General features: G+C 65.2%; 2 protein-coding genes across 4 annotated transcripts; both read left to right on the forward strand.

The window, feature by feature from the left end:
• Positions 1 to 366: 366 nt before the first annotated feature.
• SEPTIN5 (septin 5) lies at positions 367 to 9,191 on the forward strand. 3 transcript variants are annotated; one of them, XM_008966658.5, is made up of 12 exons: positions 367 to 505; positions 655 to 665; positions 5,473 to 5,569; positions 5,677 to 5,763; positions 5,986 to 6,109; positions 6,191 to 6,325; positions 6,420 to 6,537; positions 6,639 to 6,740; positions 7,511 to 7,607; positions 7,693 to 7,828; positions 8,109 to 8,211; positions 8,300 to 9,191. In XM_008966658.5, the coding sequence occupies exons 1-12, from the start codon at positions 463 to 465 to the stop codon at positions 8,354 to 8,356; spliced, it is 1,110 nt and encodes a 369-aa protein (XP_008964906.1). In that variant the 5' UTR covers positions 367 to 462; the 3' UTR covers positions 8,357 to 9,191. The 3 variants fall into 3 exon arrangements, with proteins under 3 accessions (XP_008964906.1, XP_008964905.1, XP_008964907.1); XM_008966657.4 differs by lacking the exons at positions 367 to 505; positions 655 to 665 and adding an exon at positions 4,551 to 4,689; XM_008966659.4 differs by lacking the exons at positions 367 to 505; positions 655 to 665; positions 8,300 to 9,191 and adding an exon at positions 4,551 to 4,689 and having other exon boundaries at positions 7,704 to 7,828; positions 8,109 to 8,183.
• Positions 9,192 to 9,317: 126 nt separating this feature from the next.
• On the forward strand, positions 9,318 to 10,643 carry GP1BB (glycoprotein Ib platelet subunit beta). Its single transcript, XM_034949269.3, has 2 exons — positions 9,318 to 9,451; positions 9,726 to 10,643. The coding sequence occupies exons 1-2, from the start codon at positions 9,442 to 9,444 to the stop codon at positions 10,334 to 10,336; spliced, it is 621 nt and encodes a 206-aa protein (XP_034805160.1). The 5' UTR covers positions 9,318 to 9,441; the 3' UTR covers positions 10,337 to 10,643.
• The last annotated feature ends 7,344 nt before the right edge of the window (positions 10,644 to 17,987 follow it).

Here is a 17,987-nt window from a genome sequence, read left to right on the forward strand (position 1 = left end):
AGGCTTTAGAGAAGGGCCACCGGACGGATGGTCCGAGGACCGGCATGGACCCGGGTCCCAGCGAGGGCGGGGGGAGCGTAAGGCTGGGCCTGGGCTGGGGCACCGGGGAGGTGGCGGGGAGGTGGCGGGGAGGAGGCCGGCAGGAACAGCCGTGCAGGGCGGGGGCGGCGCGGGTCTGGTCGGGTGACCCCGGGCGCGGCCAGGGCTGTGGGAGGCGAGGGCGTCGCCCCGAGGCCGCGGGCTCGGGTCCATGGTGGGGGGCCTGGGTCCCCGCCCCCCCGGGCCGCGCTGGGTCGCGCGTGGGCGCGGCGGGCGCCGATTGGCTGCCGGGCGCGCGGGCGGGGCGGGCGGCGGCGGCGGCGCGGAGGGGCCGCTCACCCCGCAGCCCGGCCTCGGCCTCCGCCGCTTGTCGTCGCGCCCCGCCCGCGAGCCCGCCCCGCACGTCCCCCGCCGGCGGCCACCATGAGCACAGGCCTGCGGTACAAGAGCAAGCTGGCGACCCCAGGTGAGCCCGGCGCCCGCCCGCGTGCCCGCGCGCGCCTTTGTCCCCGCCGCCCGCGCGCCTCTCACCGTGTCTCTCCGTCTCTCCCCCGCCCGCCGGCCCGGACCCGCTCGGAACCGGACCCGGACTCGACCCCGACCCCGACCCCGCAGAGGACAAGCAGGTACGTGCGCAGCGCCGCTCCCCCGCCGGGAGACCCGGCCGGCTGTCACCCATTGTGACACTAGCGCCGCGGGCGCCCAGGCGCGACCCCGCCCCCGCCGGCCCTCACCCAGCCCTGTCGCGATCACCGATTGTCAGCCGGGCAGTGCCGCCGCGCCTGGGGCTTCAGAGGAGAGGAGTGGGGGCCCTGGTCCCCTGACCCGCACAGCAGGGACCCTGCGCCCCTCCCCAGGATGGGGGGATGGGCAGAGTGTCCCCCTCCCACAGGGCCAGCGCCAGCATCTCCTGCTGACCTGGCCTGTAGGCCATGAGCTGGGGGTCCTGGGTGAGGCCATGGTCGTGGCAGGCCAGGCTGGGGGAGGGGAGTCAGGCTCCATCAGCCAGCACAGTCCCTGAACAGCCCTACAGCAGAGGGCCTGTGGTCACCCCCCACCTCCCCTGCACCTTCATGCCCCTTTCCCTCCCCACACACAAATTCGAGTGTTTGGGTCTGCAACAGGGACTCTTCCCCAGATTGGGAACCCCCAGGGTCTGGTCTGAGTCATTCTGGGTGCCCAGATGGGTCCTGGGACCCTGTGGGTACAAATAGGCTTGTGGCTTCTCAAAAGGGTTGGCCCCACCCTCCAGGAAAGCAAGACTGGGCAGCAGGCTGGTCTAGGCACCTGGGTGAAACCCAGCCGAGCTCAGGGTTAAACAATGCTGTGAGGCCCCTGGAGTGGGGCGGGGGCTGACAACCAGGTGGGCTGGGGGGGGGGCTGGGGAAAGCCTGCTGGTGTCCTCTCTGGCTTGAGCTCAGCCATCTTTGGAGGAAAAAAGAAGAGCCCAATTCTGGCACCAGGGTGGCACTGGCAGCCCCCATCAGGGATGGAGTTTCTCAGGAGCCATGGATGCTGAGTGGAACTCCAGAGTCCTGGCCCAGGGTGCAGCAGGCAGGGCAGGAGGGCTGGGCAGGGGGGCCAGGAGCTGGGGGAGTCTCTGGCTGACCAGTGCCATTCTCCTGGAAGGGACACACCCCACCCAGAGGTGGATGAGGCTCTCTGGGAGGGGCCCCTTGGGGAGCCAGGCTGGGAGCTGCCTCCCCATCACAGCAGGTCAGACAAAGCCTGAGATGCAGGGACACATGCGTCAGGCTACTGTTTGAGGGAAATGGAAGGAACTGAGGCTGGGAGAGCCAGGAGGCCAGGCCCCTGAGGCTTCTCCTGTGCCTGCAGGTGTCCCCAGCTTGACCCAAGGGCACTCTGAGACCCTGGGCTCCAGCCACTGCTGTTGGGTGCAGCCAGGTTCTCTTGCCCATTACTGCAGGGTGGGGACCCCCTCCTGCTGAGTTGCCCATCGTCTGAGGTCAACCGGGAGTCCACCTCACCCCATCCCAGTCCTCCCAGGCCTCCAAGCCCAGAGGAAGAAGGCACTGTGTGGCCAAGGAAGGGAGCCCCAGAGCAGGAGCCAGGCCAGGTGTCTGGGTGGCCAGTGGGTCTGGGGGAGCTGGAAGCACATGGCAGCTTCCCTGCTACCACCGTTGCTGAGCCTCAGCCTGTCCAAGCATTCTTTTTGCTCTTTGAAAGGGGGCTGTAGAGGCATTGGGGGAGTTCCGTCACTACGCTCTGTGCCCCCACCTCCTCACAGGCAGCACCAGTGATCTCTTAGCCCTGGCTGCTGCTCCCAGAGCTGACTCGGGTGATTCTAAGAATGGAAGTGCCTGAGAGGCTCAGGCATTGGGTGGAGATGGGCGCAGCTGTGTCATATGGCTCAGGAAGCCCTGGTAGTATCTTTTGTCACTTGGGGACCAGAGAAAGGGGGTGGCAGGTAGGGCCCCTTCCTTGAGGCTCCCCCAGGGAATCCACAGGCCCTGACTGGGCCCCAGTGGGTGGCAGGGCAGGTGGGTTGAATGCTGAGAGTGAGATTCTTGCCCTCCTGACCTGGGCCTCCCCAGAGGCTGTGCCTTACCAATGGGGAAACTGAGGCAGGCAGTCTGAGAGCCACACACTCTGTTAGACACCTCCTAGCCTGAGGCCTAGGCCCAGGGCTGTCTGTCTTCCTGGAGATGCCCTGGGCCTGAGATGCCAGCCTGTCTGGGTGGGTGCTGGGCTTCGAGGTGTGGACCCTCAGTTGGAAACTGGGTGGAACTCAGCCTAGAGGCTTCCTGCAGGTCAGGGCCATTGAAGGCTGGGGCCAGTGAGGAGGCTTTCTGGCAGCAAGGACTGAGGGATGCACTGGTAGAGCTGGGGGGCCTGGAGCTGCCCCCTTTCCCTGGGATGAAAGGCTCTCCTGTTCCCAGCTGTGGGCCTGCCCCTCCTCCCCAGGTGCCAGTGGTCCAGGCCCCACAACAGGACCAGGGCTTGGACAGGGAGTGGAGGAGGTCTCTCAGCCAGGAGAGCCTAAGGGAGGGCTGGTGGCGGGTGGGGTGGGGTTGGGGCCTCCAGCTTCTAATGTTCTAATGTGCAGGGGCTTGGCCTGACCAGTCCTACCCTGGAACCTTTCCAGGCCCCATGTCCTGCTCCGCTGGGCTTGCCTGTTGGGATTCTACTGGGGTCATGGAGGTGGGTGGCCCACAGAGCGGAGCTCTGGAGACCCCCGCAGTCCCTGGAGTAGCCACATGGGAGGGAGGCCCGGCTGGCAGGAGCTCCCAGTCCCTGCAATCCTGTGGGTCAGAGCTGGTGAGGATGCTCAGAGGGCAAGGGAATGTCCACAGAAGCACGTGGGAGATGGGTCCCATCCCACCCCCACCCCTGTCTCTGAGGGCAGGGCCACCTGAGGGCTGCAGGGCAGCGCATGGGTGGCTGGTGTTTATTCAGCAGGCTGGCGGGGGCTTCCAAGTTTTGCAGGGACCTCCAGTACTCTGGCAGCCTGCACCCTTCCCTTCCCTTCCCTTCCCTTCCCTTCCCTTCCCTTCTGTCCACCCTAAGCCTCCTAGGGGGCAGGCAGGCTGGACTTCAGAAAAGGTGGGCTCTGCCCTCCTCTGGTCCCCCGAATGTCTTGGGGCGCCGCACCGGGAAAGAGTCCACCAAACACACATGCACACACCCGCGCACACGCACATACCCAATGCATGCACACACGTACACACACACGCATACACGCATGTATACACGCGCACACACGCAGGCATTACACACACACACCCGCACGGACGCGCACACACAAACACGCGCGCACGGGGCAGGTCAGCCCCAAGCAGGGCTGGGGAGGGGTGCAGGGCGCGGCGTGTCTGTGGGCACTTGGGGCGTCGAGACGTCGCCGGGAGGTTTTCGGGCAAGTCTGCGAGAAGACGGCGGGCCCTGAACTGGGCGGGTACCCGCGCTGTTGCGCGTGGGTCCCGGGAGCGGCCTCCGGCGCCCTCTGGCGGGCGGAAGCCGCGCAGCACCTCTTGGGGGCGGGACGCGCGGTGGCTACCGACTCCCGGCCCGCCCCGGCCCGCGTGCAGGACCCGGTCGTCCCCTCCTGCTGTCCTGGAGCCCAGACTGAGGCCCGGGGGCGCGGCAGGGCTCCCGGTCCACCCGAGCCATGGCCCGTCCGCGCCTCGGCTTAGCCCTGCCCTCCGCAGCCGCTTTCGAGTGGCTCCGCCCGCGGCCCAATTTCCAGGCGACCGTTTCCCGGCGACGGCGGGCGGGGCCGTCTCTGCCGCCCCCCGCCGCGCGCTCCGCGGGCGCCTGCGACGCCCCGCCTCTGGCTCGGGTGCGGGAGCGGGGCCTGCCCGGACTGCGACGCCGCCACAGCTTGGGGCCAGTTCGCCCAGTCAGGGGGATGGCTCGGTCGGCCTCGGGGGTCGACGATCCCCCGGGTAGGCGACGTGCCCTGTCCAGGCCTCACTTCCCGCGTCCGCAAAACGGGGTGGAGAACGCAGCCTAAGGCAGAGCCGCGCCAAGGTCCCTCGCTGTCGCCGGGCTCTGGCGGCCTGACCGGGCCTGGGGTCCGAGCGTGCCCGCGGGCCTGCGGGGGTCGCCGCGATGGACTCGCTGGCAGCGCCCCAGGACCGCCTGGTGGAGCAGCTGCTGTCGCCGCGGACCCAGGCCCAGAGGCGGCTCAAGGTGCGTGTGTGGAGAGGGCGGAACGTGGGTCTGTGACCCCGCGGGCTCCGGGACTCGGCATGGGGTCCCCGTCCCCGCGCGTCACGGCCCGCCAGCGTCTAGGCTCAGCCCTTCCCTCCGCAGCGGCCTCGCAGGTCCGCGGCCCCACGGTGGGGCGACGTGCCCTGTCCAGGCCTCACCTCACGCGACTTCAAAACGCGGCGGAGAATGTGGCCGTGGGACCCCTCCAGGGGCCCCAAGGGTCTGCGGGGGCTGGGCGCCTGGGCGCGCGGGCGGGGGAGGCTCGGCGCCGCGGTCTATAAATAGGCGCTGCTCCGCCACCGCCGCTGCCGCCGCCCCCGCGGCTGGATCCGGGCCAGGTGGGGCCTCCCGCCCCCTGGCACTCTCCGGAGGGGTGAGTGTTGAGGCCCCCAGCTTCTCCGGCTTATGGAGGGCCTTGAGTGTGTCCCAGGGGTCCCAATCCTGCTGCCCTCTGCCCGAGGAGGGAGGACATCGCCTGTGCCTGCTGCGGCCTGACATCTCCCCACGGGATAAACACAGTGTCGGTCCCTGCAGAGCCCTCCCTGGGATTGGGGCCAGGGGTGTCTTCTCCTGCCGCCACCTCGCCTGCCTTCTTATCTCCAGGCTTTTGCCCACGGGCCCTCCCCTTATTTTTGCCAACGAAATGCCCCACCCTGGGAACCGTACCCTCTGCTGTCTCCTCATACCGCATTTGGTAAGAGACAGGGTATTGGGCTTCTGGAGAAACCTTTGTGTCCCTAACCTGTTCCATCCTGTCCCCAGGACATTGACAAGCAGTACGTGGGCTTCGCCACACTGCCCAACCAGGTGCACCGCAAGTCGGTGAAGAAAGGCTTTGACTTCACACTCATGGTGGCTGGTGAGTGGGCCAGGCTCCTCGGGGGAGTGGCTGGGGTCCCTGGCCAGCCAAGCTCTGTCGTTGGAGCCCCAGACCTAACCCAGCTCCTTCTCTGTACCTGTGTGCAGGTGAGTCAGGCCTGGGGAAGTCCACACTGGTCCACAGCCTCTTCCTGACAGACTTGTATAAGGACCGGAAGCTGCTCAGTGCTGAGGGTGAGTGGCCCCCAGGAGGCCCTGGCACTGATCCCCGGTCCCCTTCCATGGGACCTCTCCAAGGACTCCCTTTCAGGTCCAGCTCCCACTGTTCTGTTCTCGCGGTGTGGGTCCCCTGGGGGTAGGGCCAAGGCACCAAGATGGATGAGGACGAGGGTCCTGGCTGCCAAGGGTGAGGGGCTGAGGGTTGGAGAGGCCCCTCCAGTGGCCCCTTCCCCGTAGAGCGCATCAGCCAGACGGTAGAGATTCTAAAACACACGGTGGACATTGAGGAGAAGGGAGTCAAGCTGAAGCTCACCATCGTGGACACGCCGGGATTCGGGGACGCTGTCAACAACACCGAGTGGTGAGTGCGGCCTGCTGAGAAAGGCCTTGCCTAGGCAGCCACAGCACTCCAGGCCTGGCCTCACCTCCCTCCTGCCCACAGCTGGAAGCCCATCACCGACTATGTGGACCAGCAGTTTGAGCAGTACTTCCGTGATGAGAGCGGCCTCAACCGAAAGAACATCCAAGACAACCGAGTGCACTGCTGCCTGTACTTCATCTCCCCCTTCGGGCATGGGTGTGTGGCTGTCCTGGGGCCAGGCTCGGGAGTGCACCCCCTACAATATGGCCCCCTGGCTGTGCCTATGCCCACCCTTGGCTGCTCTTGGCAGGCTGCGGCCAGTGGATGTGGGTTTCATGAAGGCATTGCATGAGAAGGTCAACATCGTGCCTCTCATCGCCAAAGCTGACTGTCTTGTCCCCAGTGAGATCCGGAAGCTGAAGGAGCGGGTGAGCCTGCCGTCGCACAGGGGCCTGGCCAGGGCCCTGGGGCTGAGAGTACCAGGGGGACTTGTCTGGCCTCAAATCTGATGGTCCTTGCCCCACCACAGATCCGGGAGGAGATTGACAAGTTTGGGATCCATGTATACCAGTTCCCTGAGTGTGACTCGGACGAGGATGAGGACTTCAAGCAGCAGGACCGGGAACTGAAGGTGAACATGCAGACTGGTGGGGCAGGGGGGATGGAGCTGGTGAGGGGCAGAACCAGAGGGCTTTGTCTCCTTCACATTGAGCCTGCTGGAGGAGGGCCAGGTCAGCCCAGTTGGGGGCAAGAGTCATTTGTTCTAGGAGTAGAGGACCTGTACCCCCTTCATCCAGGGCTAGAAGGTAAAGGTCACCATGTCTTTGCCTGGCTGGGGTGGGTCATGTGGGCCCCGTGTGGTGCTGGGCAGGTATGGAGCACTTGCCCAGATCCAGAGGTGCAGCAGTGGGCCAGGCCCCCAACCCCAACCCTCTTCCCATGGGTCACCAGAGGAAAGGGCTGCCCCAGTGGCACACCCTGGCTCCCAGATTTCTGAGCTCCAGGGTTGGTGGCTTTGGGTGCCCCAGCAGCTAGAGTGATGATGGAGACCACGCCAGAGGCAGGTGGCCACCAGGGCAGGGGCATCAGCATGGGGAGACATAGGCTCAGCCCTGGGGAGGGAAGGGGCAGCTGGAGGGGGTGGTTCTTGATGAGGGAGGAGATGAGGAGGGAGCATGCCTGGTTGGGCATAGCCTGGAAAGGCCCTGGAATGTGAGCCGCATGGGCTCTGGCTCCAACCAGGGGCAGAGAGGCCAGAAAGGGGCAACGCCAGGATCTCTTTGAGGAGAGATCGTTGATGGTGATGCTGGAGGGGTGACCCGGGAGTTACATGCCCGTTTCCCATCAGTAACCGTGCAATTACGCTCACCGGGTGTGAGCCCTTCTCCCTCCTTCCCCCAGGAGAGCGCGCCCTTCGCCGTTATAGGCAGCAACACGGTGGTGGAGGCCAAGGGGCAGCGGGTCCGGGGCCGACTGTACCCCTGGGGGATCGTGGAGGGTGAGTAGAGTCTTGGGGTACCAGGTCTGGTGGGGGAAGGCTGTCCTGGGCCGGCGCCAGCCCACTACCCACCCCCACCCCGCAGTGGAGAACCAGGCGCACTGCGACTTCGTGAAGCTGCGCAACATGCTCATCCGCACGCATATGCACGACCTCAAGGACGTGACGTGCGACGTGCACTACGAGAACTACCGCGCGCACTGCATCCAGCAGATGACCAGGTGCGCGCCCCAGCCGCGAGCCAGACCTCGCCCCTCCGGCCCCGCCCACGTCTCCATAACTAAGGGTCGGTCCTGTCAGCCCACCCAGACTTGAACTTTGCACCATTCCCTAAGCTCCCCCCCGCTCCCCCAGAGCCTGGTCTCCCTAGAACCAGTCCAGGGCTGTGAGGGTTCCGGAGGGCAGGGCCTCAGCAGTGGCGGGGATGGGCCAGGCATCGCCAGCCCACGCTGAGCCTCCTGGTGGCGCCGCCCCGCCCATCCTCCCCCCCGCCCCGCGCAGCAAACTGACCCAGGACAGCCGCATGGAGAGCCCCATCCCGATCCTGCCGCTGCCCACCCCGGACGCCGAGACTGAGAAGCTTATCAGGATGAAGGATGAGGAAGTATGTGGGGCGGCGGGGGCGGCGGAGGCGGGCGTCAGGGATGCGCCCCCGCGGTGCTGCTCACCCGCCGGGTTGTCTCCGCCCGCAGCTGAGGCGCATGCAGGAGATGCTGCAGAGGATGAAGCAGCAGATGCAGGACCAGTGACGCTCGCCGCGGACACACCGTCCGTCTCCGGGACGCCCTCGCACCCCTGGACCCCAGACCGGACTGTTCCCGACCCGGAGACGCGGGGCCACAGCCCCCAGCTGACCCTAATTTATTCTCAGCACCACCCCCTCCCAGGTCATTGTGTCTGCTTCCGAGGGGCCTGGACCGTAGCCCCCGCCCAGCTGGCCCTCTCTGACCTTGGGGGATCAGGAGCGAAGTTGGGCGGGACTTCAGAGATCCGCCTCCCTTGCCTTTCCCCCGCCCCCGGACGGTCACAGCACCCAAACCGCAGGCCCTGCTCTGGCAGGCAGGCAAAGCTAGGCAGAAGAGGATTCCCAGGATCCTGGGTCTGTTCCTTGCCCCAGTGCTGCAGAACGGACTTGGGAGCCCTCCTTTGCCTGCTCCCGCGGGTCACCCAGCGAGTGCTGAGGCCCTATTTTCTGTCGAGGCGGGCCGAGTCTTCTCTTATCCTCAGACGCCTAGCGGGCAGGGTTGGGCTGAATCAAATGGGAGCCCTCCAGACATAAGGAGGCCAGAGGCTGCAAGGAGCGGGGCCGTGACCGCTCACACCCCTTCTCCACAGCCCGGCCCGACCTGGAGGGCCCCCGGGGCACTGGGCGGTGAGCCACCTCCTGGCAACTCTCGGTGCGGTCCCCTGCCCTCACTCGAGGCCTCTTCTCCCCAGCACCGCTGTGGTGTGCCGGGATCCTGAGCCTCGGCCTCCCGATCTTCCCACCCGCATGATCCCTTCCCGCCACACGATGCTCCGTTTTGTTCGATTGTGAATGCCGCGTCCTGTCCTGGTGACAGGAGAACAATGTTGGTGAACGTCGCAGCGGGTGTCCGAGTGCTCCGTGTGCCCCTGAGAGCGGGTGGGAGCGGAAGCCTGAGCGGCCTGCGGCCTCCGGCGATAGTGTGCTATCTGCCGCTGCAGCGCGCGTCCTCGCGGCCTCTGGGCTATTTCTGGCCGGGCCGCAGCACTGTGGTCGGTGCGGGCGTGGCAGGGGCGGGGCGGCCTTATCGCTCGGCTCTCCCGCCTACGCCTCCCGCTCCAGAGTAAGCCGGGCCGCCGTCTTCTCGCCATGGGCTCCGGTGAGTCTGGAGTCCGGTAGGGCCCCCAGCTGCTCCCTAGGCCGACCCGGGTTGAGAGGAGCTCTGGTTCTTTGGCTGCAGCCGGGAGAGACTTGGGTCAGACTTAGAGGGGACTTCCAGCCGGCGTGCGGGGTGGTCAGGGTGGAGAGGCTGGCGGGCTACCGGGACGCCGGGCATCAGGGGCTGGATGGAGCCGGGCCGGCGCTCTGGGTACTCAGAGACGTCGCCCAGGTGCCCGCCGACCGCTCGGCTCACTGCGGCGCTTCCCTTGCAGGGCCGCGCGGGGCGCTGAGCTTACTGCTCCTGCTGCTGGCCCCGCCGAGCCGCCCGGCCGCAGGTTGCCCGGCGCCCTGTAGCTGCGCGGGGACGCTCGTGGACTGCGGGCGCCGCGGGCTGACTTGGGCCTCGCTGCCGACCGCCTTCCCTGTCGACACAACCGAGCTGGTGCTGACCGGCAACAACCTGACGGCGCTGCCGCCGGGGCTGCTGGACGCGCTGCCCGCGCTGCGCACCGCACACCTGGGCGCCAACCCCTGGCGCTGCGACTGCCGCCTTGTGCCGCTGCGCGCCTGGCTGGCCGGCCGCCCCGAGCGTGCGCCCTACCGCGACCTGCGTTGCGTGGCGCCCCCAGCGCTGCGCGGCCGCCTGCTGCCCTATCTGGCCGAGGACGAGCTGCGCGCCGCTTGCGCTCCCGGCCCGCTCTGCTGGGGGGCGCTGGCGGCGCAGCTTGCGCTGCTGGGCCTTGGGCTGCTGCACGCGTTGCTGCTGGTGCTGCTGCTGTGCCGCCTGCGGAGGCTGCGGGCCCGGGCCCGCGCTCGCGCCGCAGCCCGGCTGTCGCTGACCGACCCGCTGGTGGCCGAGCGAGCCGGAACCGACGAGTCCTGAGAAGAGAACCGGTGCGTCCTGAGAAGAGAACCGGCGCTGGGCAACGCGGGCCTGCAAACTCGACAGGACCCTGCCCGAGGGGCCCTCGCGCCAACCTGGACCGGTCTCCGCCTCCTCCGCTGCCCAATCTCTCAGACCCACCCCACCTGCAGGCCCAGACCACGTGGGACAGAACTCCTGCCCACCCTACCCCAAGGGAGGCGAACCCGCACTTCCAGGCTTGGGAGGACCATGGGGCACAATGCGGTCCAGACCCTGCTGCGTCTCCCTTCCAAACTCTGGTGCTGAATAAACCCTTCTGATCTGGTCTTCTCTGCACGACTGACCTGGAAATTCCCCTCGCCAAACTCAGGAAAAGGCCCCAGGAGGCGGTTCAAGGGGACACAAACACATCCTCACATGCCCACCCTAACCTCAGGGGCAGACAGGAGTCAGTGGGTGACCTCTCCCCTTCCAGACACACTCCCAAAAGGCCACATGGGAAGGCATGAGAGAGATGCTAAGTGATAACGTGGGGGCCAGTGAGGACGTTGTGGGGACACTGAGGACCCTGTGGGAGCAGTGAGGATGCTGTGGGGACAGTGAGGACGCTGTGGGGATGCTGTGGGGACAGTAAGGACACTGGGGGCAGTGAGGACGCTGTGGACACTGAGGACGCTGTGGGGACAATGACGCTGTGGACAGTGAGGACGCTGTGGGGGCGGTGAGGACACTGTGGAGTGAGGACACTGTGGGGGCAGTGAGGACGCTGTGGACGGTGAGGGCGCTGTAGGGGCGGTGAGGACGCTGTGGGGGCGGTGAGGGCGCTGTGGACCGTGAGGACGCTGTGGGGATGGCGAGGACTCTGTGGGGGCGGTGAGGGCGCTGTGGGGATGGTGAGGACGCTATTGGGGGCGGTGAGGACGCTGTGGACGGTGAGAACGCTGTGGGGACAGTGAGGACGCTGTGGGGACAGTGAGGACGCTGTGGACCGTGAGGACGCTGTGGGGATGGCGAGGACTCTGTGGGGGTGGTGAGGACTCTGTGGACGGTGAGGACGCTGTTGGGGCAGTGAGGACGCTGTGGACCGTGAGGACTCTGTGGGGGCGGTGAGGACTCTGGACGCGGCGAGGACGCTGTGGGGGTGGTGAGGATGCTGTGGACAGTGAGGAGGCTGTGGAGACAATGGGGACACTGTGGACAGTGAGGACGCTGTGGAGGCGGTGAGGGCGCTGTGGGGGCGGTGAGGGCGCTGTGGGGGCGGTGAGGGCGCTGTGGGGGCGGTGAGGGCGCTGTGGACACTGACGACGCTGGAGGTAACAATGAGGACGTTGGGGACAATGAGTACGCTGTGGGGGCGGTAAGAACGCTGTGGACACTAAGGACGCTGTGGGGGCGGTGAGGACCCTGTGGACGTGGTGAGGACGCTGTGGACGCGGTGAGGACGCTGTGGACGGTGAGGACGCTGTGGACGGTGAGGACGCTGTGGGGGCGGTGAGGGCGCTGTGGACACGGTGAGGACACGGTGGGGACGGTGAGGACACGGTGGGGACGGTGAGGACGCGGTGGACCCGGTAAGGACGCTGTGGGGGCGGTGAGAAAGCTGTGGGTGCGGTGAGGACGCTGCGGATGTTGAGGATGCTGTGGGGGCGGTGAGGGCGCTGTGGGGACGGTGAGTACGCTGTGGACAGTGAGGGTGCTGTGGGGACAGTGAGGACATTGGACAGTGAGGATGCTGCGGGGGCAGTGAGGGCGCTGCACGGACAGTGAGGGTGCTGTGGGGGCAGTGAGGACACGGTAGACAGTGAGGACGCTGTGGGGGCAGTGAAGATGCTTTGGGGGTGGTGAGAACACTGTAGGCAGTGAGGACAGTCCCAGCAGTGTGCCTCGTCCTCTGAGCATGTTCAGGGGCTGGTTCTTGTGGACAGTGCCGGCCATGAGGACACCAAGAGCATTTCAAGGGTTGGGTTTCCTGATGCAGGGACTGCGGCGTTGGCAGCATTCAGTTCACTAGGGGAGCGTTGGGGCAGGTGACCAGGGCTGGTTCGGGTCTGTTGCTCCATCCGGGATCCCTGGACCATCCGAATGAGAAGGTGGCCTCTATGTGACAGAGTCACGTGCGGTGGGGGTTCTTGGAGGGCCCCACAGCGATGAGTGGACCTCGGGTTGCAGGGTCTCTGGAATCATTGTGTTCTGGAGTGAACTTGCCCCCCCGACAGGCTCCACCAACACCCCCAAACCCTCCTCCTGCCATTCCTCCCCATCCCACAGCAGCGGCCCTGGCCCCAGACCCCTTCTGCCAGGGCTCAGGGCTGGCAGCCTGCTCCTGCCAGCCAAGAGCCGTTCCTGTCCCTGCCCACAGCTGCTGCCTTCCCCAGGCTCCCAGGCTGCACCACACGGGGCCTGCATACTGTTCCTTCTGACTGGCACAAGGTACTCTCCATGCCACTGCTCCTTGCTCATCTCCTGTGCCTCTGGCAAGTCCCCCACCGGGCCACCACTTCCCTCAGGAAGGCCTCTCCGACTGCCCAGACCAGCAAGGGGCTTCTCAGAGTTCTCCAGTCTCTGGCCTCCCACTGCCCTGCCCGGATTCTGGAGCTGAGCAAACAGGTCAGCACATGGTGCCCAACTTCGGAGGTGACTGACGCCTTCCTCACTATTTGGGCTGGCCTGGGGTGCCAGGGACAGGGTTCCTCTGCCACCGTCCATGTGGCCCCCACCTGTCTGGCCTTATGAACAATGGAAACTATTCTCCATGCATCCCAGAGAGGCCCCAGATGAGGAGCCTCAGGTCCTGGCTGCCCGGCCCAGGAAGGCCCTCAGCCCCCAGTGGCCATCACTGACCACCACTGACCGGGTCGGGGAGGCTGCCACTGACATGGCCTTTGTCCTGGCCTTTGTGGGACAAGACAGATGGCCCTCCTGCGGGGCTGATGCTATCTCGAGGCTGCCGGTCAGACGTGAGGCAGGAACCACCCCTGCCTTTGTGAGCAGGTGCAGGGCATCCGGCCCATTGTGGGCTGCAGCCGACTGTGGTTGTCCATCCGGCCTTATCACCACATCGAGGACAGTGGCCCCCTTTATACAAATGAACTGCCCAGCTTGCCCTCCCCAGCAGTGGCCTGGCACCTCCAGAGGTCCTAGTGGAGGTCAGAGGTAACCATCGTCATAACACCGTGCATGTGCAACACTCTAAACTCAGTCCAATCAGGGCAGGGGAGGGGGTGTGCTCCCCACTTTCTCTAAGAAACCAGATCCCAGAAGGGGGCTCTCTGCTGGGCCCCAGAGCATTTTTTGTGTGAACTGGAAACAGGGCTGAGGCAGGCCTCTTGGATCCCTTCTCTGCCTCACTGAGGTCTTTGGGGTGCAAATGTACAGCCCAGGAGAAAGTGGCCCAGGGTCTTAGGTGGCCCCCAGCCAAGAGAAGGACGCTCCTCTGGTCTGTGGGAAAAGGCCCCAGCAGGAGATAGGGGGAGTGGGCAGCCCACTGCCTGCAAGGCTTGAGGTCTCCTGGGCCAGTGTGTCGCTCAGGGGGCAGGGGGGCCCTGAAGGGCAGGAGCTGCAGAGGCAGAGGGCCTCCTGTTGAGGAAAGCGACTGGAATCACTGTGTGGTTAGACCTAAGGAAGAACTTCCTGCCTGCTGGTCGGCAGGGCAGCCGAACCCTATGATTCCTCCACAATCCCTCCTCTTGCCGGCTCTCCGTGGTTTAGACTGGTTCGTGCCAAGGTACTGACTGTGGAAGGCACAGGGCTGCCCTCGCTGGCTGACCTTCCTTGGCTGCCTGGGAGCCCCCAGTCCCCATGCCTGACTCTGAGCTGACCCTCCACACACACTGACCCTGGGGCCTCAGCCTCCAAGGGGTGTGGGGAAGTGAGTAGTCCCAGTTCAGTATACCTGAATGGCCCTGTGGGGACGGGAGAAAGGCACACCCTCCCTGCAGATCTGGGCACCACCTTGACCCCAGCATTGTCCTTCATTTCACAGACAACACACCTGCCCCAGGGCCCCCTCCCCACTGATGAGCTGGGCCCCTCTGTGACCTCAGACTCTTCCTTCTAGGCAGGAACAGGTTGGGGGTCCCGTCTCCAAGCCCTGCCTGGACCCCACACCTCCAGTCCCAGGCTAGCTGATTCAGGGCTCCTTGCCCTGCAGCCCAAGGGCCCTCTCAACCACCATTGCCCACCCCACCTCCCTGGGCTCCTGGGATCTCAGCCTTAGGTCAAGGCCCAGCCCTGGTGCACCCTCCCCCATGGGCCAGGACCTCCATGCCTTTGCCCGCGCCAGTCCCTCCACGGGGCACGCCCTTCCCGCTGTGGCTACTCCTCAATCTTAGAGGCCCCTCTCAAGCCCATTCTCACAGAGCTTCCTAGGCCTGCCCTGGCCTGACACATAGTGCAGGACAGTGTCCAGGCCTGTGTCCCCAAGACCCATCTGGGGTTCAAGCCTATACACAGCTTGGGCCTATACACAGCCAGCTAGTGAGTGAGCGAGCAAGTGAGTGAGGCCCTGCAAGATGGTCATCTGTCTTGTCCCACAAAGGCCAAGACAAACGCCGTGTCAGCGGCAGCCTCTCCAACCCAGTCTGTGATGGCCAGTGGTGGTCAGTGAGGGCTGGGCCGCGAGGCTCACAGCTCAGGCCGCACCCGCCGGTTTCACAGACCGGCCAGGAAGCTCCCAGGGCGAGGGCCTAGTCGTGTCCTCCCCATGGGCAAGCAACCCTAGGCAGGCACCAGAGGGCGCTCGCGGTCTGCAGAAAATGCTGGCTAAGGGGAGAGCGCGGAAAGAGGTGGGCACTGTGGGTGCAGACAGCTGGAGTCCGCGGAGAAATGAAGGCCTGGAGCGGGGGCGCTGGGTTGTCCAGGCTGGCGGCGAGCTGCACCGAGTGGGACGGGCAGGCTGCCCCTAGTGAGGGCGGGGAGGGTGTCGCCGCGTGGCGGCTGACAGACGGGGCGGGATGAGCGTAGCCCCCGCCCCTGCCCTGGTGCACTGACAGCCTGTCAGCCGGGAAGATAAGGGACTTCTTCCGCTGGGCGTGGGGTGGGGGTCAACCCAGGTGCGCTGTCCCCCTCCCGCTGGTGTTTGCTCGGTAAACACTTATTGGGCCCCGGGCTGTGCACACCGCCGCGGGGGAGGGGCGGGCGACCTGAAGGCCTGGACTCCACGGCCTCTGCCAGGGATGCCGGGTCCATGGGCCATCAATGATGCAGGAAAAGAGGCTCTGTCACCTCTGGCCCCGCCTGGAGAGAGTTGCCTGTGGGGTCCTTCGTGGGCCCCCTCCAGCCTGGGGTGGCCCTAGCCTCAGCTTCAGAGCTGGGCTGACCCCCCACTAGCCGAGGCATTAATGGGGCCCCGTGGAGGAGGTCCTGGGAAGGTCTGGGGAGCTGAAGTCCTGGCCACGTGGGGGGGACTGCACCCCCTGCCCAGACGGAGCAACAACATTGGGGTGGGTGGCGGGGCCCTGGGGGCCCATAGCTCAGCGCAGCGTCTGCGCCCACCCCCTGTGTTTCCGATGGAAGACAGGCTGAAGGTGATAAATCACCAGGTCCCACCCCCACCCACCCTGCCAACTGGTGGGGAAGGGGGGCTGCATGTGACAGAGATGGGGACCGAGACAGAGATGGGAGCCAGGTCTAGAGGAGAGACCAGAGACAGTGGCACTGTGGTGGCCCCGTTGACACGGGCCAGGACCCTTGCTTGGGTGTCTGGCCTCCCCGCTCTGGGCGCCCCTTCCACAAAGCCCATCTGGAAACCAGCTGAGAGCCACCGTACCCCCACCCCGGCTGACCCCCAACAGGGAGGTAGAGGAGGGAGGGAGACCTTTGCAGCCATAACTCCGTCCCCCGCCTGCCCGCCCCCAGGAGGACCATAAATCAGCAGGGGCTCTCAAAGCACTACCTCCACAGGCTGAAGGGAGGGCTTCAGGGCCACTGGTCTTGGGGACCAGGCCTGTCCTTGGCTGTGTCTGTCCCTCTTTAAACAGCCCTCAGGCTGAGGCAGGCATATCACTTGAGGCCAGGAGTTCAAGACCAGCCTGGCCATCATGGTGAAACCCTGCCTCTACTAAAAATACAAAAATTAGCCGGGCGTGGTGGTGTTGGGCACCTGTAATCCCAGCTACTCTGGAGGCTGCAGGGAGAGGATGGCTTGAGCCCAGGAGGCAGAGGTTGCAGTGACCCCAGATCACGCCACTGCACGCCAACCTGGGTGACAGAGCTAAACTCTGTCTCAAAAAAATAAAATAAAAATAAACAGCCCTGAGGGGAACCCCAGTGGCCCCCACACCCAGCACAGTCGAACTGACTGGGCACTGTCTACACTGGATGTACACACTCACATCCTCACTTTCTCTCTCCAGACAGGAAACGTCTGCAGGGAGCAACTCTGTGTCCTCATCAGGAGACCCCCTGTTGCTGGCCCCTCAGGAACTAGGGGTCAGCATGTCCTACCCAGTGAAGCCCTCCTGGGGGTCTTCTCTGCCCATAGGAAATGCCTCCTTCTATCCTGTCTTCCTGTCACCACCACCCCCCAGGGTACTGAGGGCCAGCTGGACAAAAGGTGGTGAGAGATGGGCCAGGTGGATCCCCCGCAGGTGAGCACACCCCACACACATACACACAGGGCAGGTGCAGAGTCAGTACCCAGTGGGAGAGGCTTGAGAGGGCCTGGGGGAGTGCTCCCTGGAGCTGTGGGGTGTGCTCAGCAGCCTAGTTCTAGCCCGGCCAGCCTCAGCAACCCCTGTCCAGGGTCTATCCTACAGACATTCCCAGGGTTCCCGTGGTGGGCATAAGGGCATTGTACACAAGGAAACACAGATGTCCACCGTGACATCACCCCAGCTTGTCTCAAAGAGCCGTGGGGTTGGGGATGGGGGCTGCTTCTTGTCTAGAAAGACCTTCAGAGATGTTGGAATTCTGTGCCTGAGACAGGCACTGACTGTCCCTGGGCTGGCCTGGGCCTGGTTACCTGGACTGTCGCCTTCATCCTCAGAGCAAACCCTTGAGTCTAGCACTAGCGATGTCTCAGGGGAGGGTTCAGAGTGTGCAGCAGCTGGAAGTGTGCTCAGCTCAGCCTGTAGGAGGGTCTGGCTTTTCCAGAATGTCCTAGGGAGAAGAGCGCAAGGGGAGTAGGGTGCTGGGGTGTGCAGGGGAGCCCATCTCCCGTCATCCATTCACGTTCAATCATTCATACCAGTGTGCAGACCTGTCTGGAGCCTGCCGGCTGCCAGGGTCAAGGGCTGGGGGGGTGCAGATCCCTTGGCCCCAGACCCCCACCTGGCAGAGGCACTTCACTCCTCTTCCATCCCTCCTGAGAGGGCCAGCTCCCTCCTCCCCGCACTGGGATTCCCCCTAGTACGAAGTCCTCTGGGGCTCACCTAGGTGTATTTAAGCATGTCTGACAAATTGAGGGACTCCAGGCCTAACAGACTGGAAATGGGCCGGGAAGGCGAGGGCTCACTCAACCACAGGGACCAGTCTGCCCTGCCCTTCCCAGGCCGCCCAGGTGTGACTCTCTCCACTCTCTTTGTCCCAGCCACGCAGGACCTTAGGGCCAGCCCTGCAAGGTCACTGCACTCCTGGTGGGGTACAGGAACCCTCAAAGATGGGAGGATCTGGAAGGGAAGCCATTGAACTTTGCCTGATGGACCCGTGGGATGTGGGGGCACAGACCCCA

The sequence above is a fragment of the Pan paniscus genome, chromosome 23 (genome assembly GCF_029289425.2).
Source record: "Pan paniscus chromosome 23, NHGRI_mPanPan1-v2.0_pri, whole genome shotgun sequence".
NCBI lineage: Eukaryota > Metazoa > Chordata > Mammalia > Primates > Hominidae > Pan > Pan paniscus.

Bases quoted from the DNA above. Each gene is read 5' to 3' on its own strand.
- SEPTIN5 (XM_008966657.4), top strand. From the start codon at position 4,609: ATGGACTCGCTGGCAGCGCCCCAGGACCGCCTGGTGGAGCAGCTGCTG. The intron at 5,570-5,676 runs GTGAGTGGGCCA...ACCTGTGTGCAG, and splicing joins CTTCACACTCATGGTGGCTG to GTGAGTCAGGCCTGGGGAAG. The intron at 7,608-7,692 runs GTGAGTAGAGTC...CCCACCCCGCAG, and splicing joins CCCCTGGGGGATCGTGGAGG to TGGAGAACCAGGCGCACTGC.